Below are 8,722 nucleotides of genomic sequence, written 5' to 3' on the forward strand. Positions count from 1 at the left end.
AGTAATAACCTTTTTGTGTCAGCTTGCAGTAGAAAGACAGGGAAAGACTGATACAGAGATGCACACGACGACAAGCATCAACCAACACACATTCATCTCTATCGTTCTCTACTTATCTCTTCGCTTTCTCAGTCATTTCTGTGTGTTCTAAGGAGAAAGCCAGAGATAGTGCTAGAATGGTGAGCTGTGTTTTATCAAAATGTGGTATCAGACCTCTCCCTAGGTTCTACCCTAAACCCACAAACTCTTTTGCCTCTAACCCATCACCCACTCTCAAACTCAACCCGCTATCTTCCCTCAACTCCCGAAGTGGGCTCTTCCCTAGAACAAGAAACTGGGCGTTGAATGTGGCCACACCATTAACAACTCTAGAGACTCCACCGGAGGAAGAAGAAGACGCGAGGTGGTTCGACCCTGGTGCGCCTCCTCCTTTCAACTTGGCTGACATAAGAGCAGCCATACCCAAGCATTGTTGGGTTAAGAATCCATGGAGGTCTATGAGTTACGTTGTGAGAGATGTAGCTATTGTCTTTGGATTGGCTGCTGTAGCTGCTTACTTCAACAGCTGGCTTCTCTGGCCTCTCTACTGGTTTGCTCAAGGAACCATGTTCTGGGCTCTCTTTGTTCTTGGCCATGACTGGTAACAACTACTAATCCTCATGCTTCCTTCCTAGAAAAGACACATAACACATGCAGAGACATAAAGACTAACTCGCATATGTGTTTGGTCTCATGTTGATTACCTCTTGTAGTGGACATGGTAGCTTCTCCAATGATCCGAGGTTGAACAGTGTAGCTGGTCATCTTCTTCATTCCTCAATTCTAGTCCCTTACCATGGCTGGTGGGTTTTGCTTCCAAACCTTTTTCTCTCTCTCTGAAATGATTCGTTTGAGGAATCTCACATTCTTCAGACTTTACCTTGTAGGAGAATTAGCCACAGAACTCACCACCAGAACCATGGGCATGTTGAGAATGATGAATCTTGGCATCCTGTAAGTACCACTCTCCATTACCAAACACAGATGTTGTTATAGCCTGGTTTTACTTAAAATATAGCTTAATGTTTCTGTAACTGCAGTTGCCTGAAAGCCTCTACAAGAAACTGGAAAAGACTACTCTAAATTTTAGGTTCACACTGCCATTCCCAATGCTCGCATACCCTTTCTACTTGGTAACCCTTCTTGCATCATACTATAACCAACTTCACCTGGTTCGCATCTGATTATCTGTGTTCTTGATGCAGTGGGGAAGAAGTCCAGGGAAAAATGGTTCTCATTTTGATCCAGACAGTGACTTGTTTCTTCCCAAGGAGAAGAAAGATGTTGTGACATCAACTGCATGTTGGACTGCAATGGCTGCTTTGCTTGTCTGTCTCAACTTTGTCATGGGTCCAATCCAAATGCTCAAACTATATGGCATTCCTTACTGGGTATGTATCTGACGCTGTAACTGTAACTCTATTCCTCTGTTTCCTCTTGTGTAAAGGTGTTTATTAGAACTTTTTCACTACGAATTGCAGATATTTGTAATGTGGTTGGACTTTGTGACTTACTTGCATCACCATGGCCATGAAGACAAGCTCCCTTGGTACCGTGGAAAGGTATGCAAAATCTACTTCACCAATCTCTTCTCACTTTACGGTTGAGAGTATCTAAATGCTTCTCTGTCCTTTTACTCAAACACACAGGAATGGAGTTACCTGAGAGGAGGGCTCACAACACTGGACCGTGATTATGGATGGATCAATAACATCCACCATGACATTGGAACTCATGTGATACATCATCTTTTCCCGCAGATCCCACATTATCATCTAGTGGAAGCAGTAAGTGTTTTCTTGATTTGCTTCGATATGAATGTTTCAGTGCTTAACATTCAATATCTATTTTTTCTCTTTATCCTTTTTCTAGACAGAAGCAGCTAAACCAATAATAGGAAAGTACTACAGAGAACCGAAAAACTCTGGACCTTTGCCACTTCACTTATTGGGAAGCCTCATAAAAAGTATGAAACAAGACCATTTCGTAAGCGATACAGGAGACGTCGTGTACTATGAGGCAGATCCAAAACTCAGTGGACAAAGAACTTGACAACAGACTGCAACAAACAGGGCAGACAAGTTCAAAGTTCATTTTGGTTCATTCTTTATGTATCTTTTGTTTTGTTGCAAAAGCCTTCTCAAGATTAAAAAGCATTAATTTGTAGAACTCTGCAGTAAAAACTCTCAATTCTTGAACAATATATCAGATGGATATATCATATATTTCATAACAGGATCTTGTTCTTGAGAGCCCAACCAAACATGAATATCATAGCCAACACAACACTTATTATAACTCAAATCTATTACTGATGAAAAAGAAGGGCACTATTTTTATCAGCCAGTTACAGTTACAAACACAATGACAAGGAAACAACAGGTTGATGCTAGAACCTATAGGCACTAGCTTTGTCGCTAGACATTAATACTGCACAGAGCGAACAGCAGTAATGAAGGAACTTATCTTAGACTGATCTTTCTGGATGCCGTCTGGACCGCAGATACCACTGCTAACATCAATTCCATCAGGTTGAAGGATAGACAGAGCTTCTGAAACGTTTGTGGGATTGATTCCTCCAGCTAAAAGCCACCCATTTTTGCTTCTGATGGAAGGTAACTTGAACTGAGCCCAGTTAAATCCTTTCCCACTGCAGCAAAATTGTTATAATTTATATCCAAGATTAGTAAAGGAGGCAGGTAATCTAAGCATGAGCTGAACCTATCACATTCTTGATAATTAAATTAGCATAATGACATGCAAGAAGAGGAACAAACTGAAAAGAACATGTTCTAAGTACCTCCCACCCGTTGCACTATCCACGAGAATCCAATCAGCGAGATGACAATCCTCAGGAACTTCATTCAGTAGCTTTCCGTCCTCACTTGCATTAAGAACATATATGACTCTCCTCTGCCGCACTAATCCCGCAAAAGCAGCGCGAGAGGCATTACCATGAAGCTGGAAAAAGAAAACCACAATCATCAACACTTTAACAAACTTGATTAAACCACTTTCAGTGAGATCAAACCGATAAGAATATAAACAACCTGAACAAGTTCAAGGTCCGCGGCATCAGCTGCCCTCAGTATCGTCCCCTCATCATCCTCAACAAAAACACCAACAGGTTTGGCCCCACCTTCTCTCGCCACTCTGGAGATATCCTTCGCAACAGATAGAGAAATGGAACGTTTCGAATGCGGCCAAATGATCATCCCGATGAAATCAGCACCAGCTTCAACCGCCATAGCAGCATCTCTGGCTGATGTGATACCGCACATCTTAACCAAAGCTGTATCCTTTCCTCTTCCATCATCCTTAGAAGCTGCTACATTCTCCGCGTTGGATAAACTACAACTAAACCTCCTCTTCTGAGCATACCCAATCCTTAAAAAAGACACCTTTCGATTGCTTAAACCTGTACACATCAAGAGATCGATGCCATAAAGCAACGAACATGGAAAGTTCAGTACTTTAATGTGTGTCTAGTGTGATACGGAGAAAACTAAAAGTCAAAGAAAGTAACCAGATTTGTAGATTATGGAGGAAGCCAAAGCTCTAGGATGGAGGTAAAGATCTGTAGATATTCCTGAGGAAAAAAAAAGAATAAGACTTTCTTCATCAAACTGATCTTAGGATAAAACTTAACACTAGCAATATCAACACAAGAAAATATATAACGTAATCAACTAAAGAATCAATGGTTCTATCACTAAAGCAGAGGATAAACATTAACGAATACTACTAGCAAAAACTCTCTGAGTAAATACGTCGAACAGCTGAGCTGCATTAAGTTCCCACACCCACATCAGCAACAGAAAGCGTCAAAGCGATAATACATATATATAATATACCTGTCGAGATCATAACTCAGTAAGTGAGAATCTCAATTGGACTGTCTCCGCTCAATCAAAATAATGAGGAAGATACAGTGGAGAGACCAGACCGTACGGCCGAAGACGATCAGAGACTGTCTGAAAAGGGAAATTAAAGTACAGCATTGAACTACCAACTTTTTTTTTGGATTAGGTGTAACCGAACCGAACCAAGCCAAGTTATTGAATTTCTGGTTTTGTATAGAACCGGAGGATACCGTTTCGCATTGCAATTTTAGTTTGGTTTTTTGAACCAACCGGAAATACCGTTGACTTCCTGGTTATTTTTTGCTAACAAAATTGATTATTTTAGTAATCCTAGATTTAACTTTTTTTTCCCTTAATAAGTAATATTAAACAATAAAATATGCTAATATATTTTTTTTCCTCTTTACTGACTAAAATTTCATTCCATCAAATAAAGTTTACCAAATAGTTAACAAATCCATAAAAAAAAAATTTGTGGATCATTTGGTCCAGTGATTTGACTAAGGGTTTATTAATAATTTTACATCACGAGATTTGGGTTTCGATCCTTAGAGATGGCGGAATTATCCGAAGTAATGGAGAAAATGCTTACAATAGATCTACAACATGGCGCAAGGAGTACCGTCAAGTAGGTGTGGGTGTTCGGGTACTCATTCGGGTTCGGTTCGGATTTATTCGTGTTTTGGGTTTTCGGGTCAAAGATTTCAGTCTCATTCAGATATTTTTAAATTTCGGTTTAGGTTCGGTTCGGATCTTTGCGGATTCGGTTCGGGCTCGGATAACCCATTTAAAATTATTTTTTAAATTTTAAATTCATTATATATATTAAATAACTCAAAATCTATTAAAAAATAATATATTACATAAAAATTTAAATAACATATGTCAAAATATCTAAAATTTATATATAAATTGGTTTGGTTTGAATACTTGGATAGAAAATCAATAGATATTTCAAGTATTTTTGGTGTTTTGAGTATATTTTAGCTATCTTAAATATTTATTATTGACTATTTGTATATATTTTCAATTATTCTAGACAACTTAAAAGTATCTTATATATTTTGGATGTTTTTAATATACATTAAACCTAAAAATAATTAATATATTTAGGTATATAAATCTATTTCGGATACATTCGAGTACCTAAAATACTTCGGTTCGGATCGGATTCGGTATAGATACCAAGATTTTGAACCCGTTCGAATATCTAATCAATTTCGGTTCGGGTTCGGTACTACTTTTTCGGATTGGGTTCGGTTTGGTTCTTCGGATTCGGGTTTTTTGCCCAACCCTACCGTCAAGCGTGGATCCCATAGGGTGACTTAGGTGATGCAGTCAGACGTGAATCCTCATAAGGCATGTAGAATTGTCGGCTGTAGAATCGTCTGTAATATTTCATATAGTTTGTAATAACATAATAATTCAGCGTTAAAAAGAAAAAAAACTTGCATAAGGTGTTATTATATTTTTTTATTGAGGATAATATACATTCTACTACTGTCCATTGGGCAGAGCCGGGCTTGACCTCATGCTTGTGAAACATTTGAATGGACCCCACATTTGTGGGGCCCCTTTTTAAAAAATATATTTTTTGTATATATTAAATATATAAATGTTTAATGAAAATAAAAAGAAAATGATAAAAAAACAGATTTTAAAAATTTATAATTATATGAAAACAATTTTATAATAGACTAAAATGTTCTTTTCACTTTTTAAGTAACCAAAAAAATTTTATATTAACAAATAATTTTAAATTAATTTTTCTTTTCAAAATAATATCTTTAAAAAAATAAAAAATAAATTTTTTTTTTGTTTTGGATATAGCCCCCAAAATTTCAGGTCCGGCTCTGCAATGAGTATGCTTTTTATGTTAAAATGTACTTACATAAGATCATTTGATAGGTTCACTTAAAATAATTGCATTAAGTTTGTTTGGTAAACTACTACCGATTAAGTCATATTGATTTCCTGATTAAGTTAGACGGATAATCTAGCACGCAGTGTCAGGAAACAAATGTCTTTCGTCGTTCTCATGGATCAATATCTTCTGGTGTGGTTTACAGAGTCAATATGAGTCTGTAATGTTGTCGACAAAAAAAAAAAAAAAAATTTCCTGATTAAGTTATGTTAAGATGCGACTGTTTCTACTGTGGTAGGTTTTGCCATTCGGTTAGTACTACTATTTCAACTTTTAATCAACGAATTGCAAGTTGAGAAAACCAATCAATACTTGTTACGAGTTATAGTTGTATACTTTGTATTCATATAAATTGACAAACCAAAAGATATAGAAAAAAATCAAGTGTGAACGCCTTGTTATTGGAGGGCACATGATAAGACATGCCAACACAACATTTACCGACATCTATAGCAACACGGCGGTGCGTTTCTTACATTAAAGTGAACATATCTCCACACAGTTTGTCTCCCTTTTGTTTTAAGCACGTGCTTAATGTAATTTTTCATACCTATTCATTCTTCATATATTATTTTAATGCATATATCAAATGATTTAGTTGAACAGCTGAGAGCAACCCCATCCATAAACTTCTCAACTTGGATGTCTAAGCAAATTAATATTAGTATTTCTAATATAATTCTAGTACTTGATTGAATTAAAATGTTTTCAAAAAATCAAAATCAATTAAACACACATGTGTACTGTTTTTTATGGGTATCTAAAAACATTTCTAGTGATACTCTTTTTTCCATCTAAATGCTATTTATTGAGTAAAAATGCCTACAATAATTTGTTATATCTTAGATTAAATATAGAAATATGAACAGTAATACACCAAATATAAAGGAACACTGTTTATTTACTTTATTTTATTTTTTTTTCTTTACAAGATTGACCTCTTATTTTATATATTTTCATTTCCACTAAAATAAAGCTATCTAGTATACATTTTCACATTTAAATACTAAGTTTAATACATCTTTTATTTTTAATTATGTGTTGTAATAAAGTTTTAGTTTTAAAATAATAGTTTAGTTATATAAATAGTATAATTGTTGTAGTGCACTGTTATAAAATAAAATAAAAGATAAAATTTAATATTTTTAAGTTATTGATTGTATAATAAATTGATAAATAAATAGAAAAATATTTTTAAATATTTTTTGTAAGAATAAAAAGTATAGGTAATCATTACAAATTATTTTTATATTTTAGACTAAAAAATAGACGTAACCATTAGAAACAATATAAAAATATCTCGTAAGAACATTCATATTTTTGAGTAACCACAATGGTTAGAAACTTTTGAAAAGTTCTTAAACCAAAAAATAATAGTATTTTAATATAAATTACTTGTTTAGTTAAATTTTAACTAAAAAACATAATTATACCAATCATAAAATGACAAGTGTCCCATAAGTTTCTAGTTAGGTTTTCGAAAGCTCTTAGTGCAGAACTTCCATCTTTTCTCTCTCTTCAATTTTGATTATTTTCAACTTTTTTTTTTGTTAAATAGTCATATCTCATGTGCTTTAATACTCTTGTGTTCTCTCTTCTATTTCCTCATCTCTATTATTAAAAAAGAAGTACCCATTAAAAAATACCCTTAAGTTTTCTAACTTATTTACACTTTCATGCCATTGAAAATTAAATTAAACTACATATTTTAATGCTTGTCTTTTCTAGTTAAATTAATGAGTTTTCCTTAATCAAATTTAAACTTAATGTCATTAAATAAACCTACTTATTTTAATGCTTGTCTTTTCCAGTTAAATTAATAGGTTTTCCTTAATCAAATTTAAACTTAATGTCATTAAATAAACCTACTTATTTTAATGCTTGTCTTTTCCAGTTAAATTAATAGGTTTTCCTTAATCAAATTTAAACTTAATGTCATTAAATAAACCTACTTATTTTAATGCTTGTCTTTTCCAGTTAAATTAATAGGTTTTCCTTAATCAAATTTAAACTTAATGTCATTAAATAAACCTACTTATTTTAATGCTTGTCTTTTCCAGTTAAATTAATAGGTTTTCCTTAATCAAATTTAAACTTAATGTCATTAAATAAACCTACTTATTTTAATGCTTGTCTTTTCCAGTTAAATTAATAGGTTTTCCTTAATCAAATTTAAACTTAATGTCATTAAATAAACCTACTTATTTTAATGCTTGTCTTTTCCAGTTAAATTAATAGGTTTTCCTTAATCAAATTTAAACTTAATGTCATTAAATGAACCTAAAAATACATCATATTTAACGTAGCTTATTACGTACGCGTACGACCCAATAATGAACTTGAATTTTATTTTTACGAAAACGTGAATCACTTGACCTATGTAATATTTAAATTATATTAACTACAATATAACAAATGCATATAACCTACCTATACTTTAGTTTGAAATGATCATGTTCAAGTTTTATATAGTCAACTTACATCATGCATCGTTCGATGTACAATATTCAAACCACCTATAGTTTTCGTTTTCTTTATAGGATGTATCAACCAACCAATCATCCCATTGATTTTCTAAGCTTTATAAAAAAATAAATCAATAAATACAAACTCAAAATCAAATATCTTCTATTAATCAAAACAGAATATCTTCAATGTCGTATCTTTAATGTACCTATTAAATATAGAAACTGTAACCATAATTACACTAATTATAAGAATATATTTGATTCCAACCAATTGATCTATTACTTCGGTAATTGATTTGCTTGCAGAAGAGGAAACAATAAATTTAAAATTTATAAGAATATAAAGATATAGAGATTCCAACCAATTGCCTATATTTGCGTATGATTTCCGCATAATAAGCTTCAAATTGAACATTGAAAAAGATAGA

The 8,722-nt window shown here is 33.3% G+C and overlaps 2 protein-coding genes across 2 annotated transcripts; one reads left to right on the top strand and one right to left on the bottom strand.

The window, feature by feature from the left end:
* The first annotated feature begins 22 nt into the window (after nucleotides 1-22).
* LOC106327053 (temperature-sensitive omega-3 fatty acid desaturase, chloroplastic) lies at nucleotides 23-2,274 on the top strand. The gene is made up of 8 exons (XM_013765064.1): nucleotides 23-640; nucleotides 753-842; nucleotides 927-993; nucleotides 1,080-1,172; nucleotides 1,245-1,430; nucleotides 1,521-1,601; nucleotides 1,689-1,826; nucleotides 1,912-2,274. Exons 1-8 carry the CDS (start codon nucleotides 177-179, stop codon nucleotides 2,089-2,091), a joined length of 1,299 nt encoding a protein of 432 aa, XP_013620518.1. The 5' UTR covers nucleotides 23-176; the 3' UTR covers nucleotides 2,092-2,274.
* LOC106327054 (N-(5'-phosphoribosyl)anthranilate isomerase 1, chloroplastic-like) lies at nucleotides 2,245-4,032 on the bottom strand. Its single transcript, XM_013765065.1, has 5 exons — nucleotides 3,894-4,032; nucleotides 3,566-3,628; nucleotides 3,090-3,457; nucleotides 2,840-3,000; nucleotides 2,245-2,689 (listed from the first exon to the last, which is right to left on the bottom strand). Exons 1-5 carry the CDS (start codon nucleotides 3,904-3,906, stop codon nucleotides 2,464-2,466), a joined length of 831 nt encoding a protein of 276 aa, XP_013620519.1. The 5' UTR covers nucleotides 3,907-4,032; the 3' UTR covers nucleotides 2,245-2,463.
* Between the last annotated feature and the right edge of the window lie 4,690 nt (nucleotides 4,033-8,722).

Source organism: Brassica oleracea, chromosome C2 (assembly GCF_000695525.1).
Source record: "Brassica oleracea var. oleracea cultivar TO1000 chromosome C2, BOL, whole genome shotgun sequence".
Taxonomy (NCBI): domain Eukaryota; kingdom Viridiplantae; phylum Streptophyta; class Magnoliopsida; order Brassicales; family Brassicaceae; genus Brassica; species Brassica oleracea.

What these genes read in the sequence shown, in the direction of transcription:
- LOC106327053 (XM_013765064.1), top strand. Translation starts at nt 177, where the DNA reads ATGGTGAGCTGTGTTTTATCAAAATGTGGTATCAGACCTCTCCCTAGG. An exon ending in CTAGTCCCTTACCATGGCTG is followed by an intron (nt 843 to 926) that starts GTGGGTTTTGCT and finishes TTTACCTTGTAG; the next exon opens with GAGAATTAGCCACAGAACTC. An exon ending in ATGATGAATCTTGGCATCCT is followed by an intron (nt 994 to 1,079) that starts GTAAGTACCACT and finishes CTGTAACTGCAG; the next exon opens with TTGCCTGAAAGCCTCTACAA.
- LOC106327054 (XM_013765065.1), bottom strand. An exon ending in CTCCATAATCTACAAATCTG is followed by an intron (nt 3,458 to 3,565) that starts GTTACTTTCTTT and finishes TGATGTGTACAG; the next exon opens with GTTTAAGCAATCGAAAGGTG. An exon ending in CGGACCTTGAACTTGTTCAG is followed by an intron (nt 3,001 to 3,089) that starts GTTGTTTATATT and finishes TTCTTTTTCCAG; the next exon opens with CTTCATGGTAATGCCTCTCG.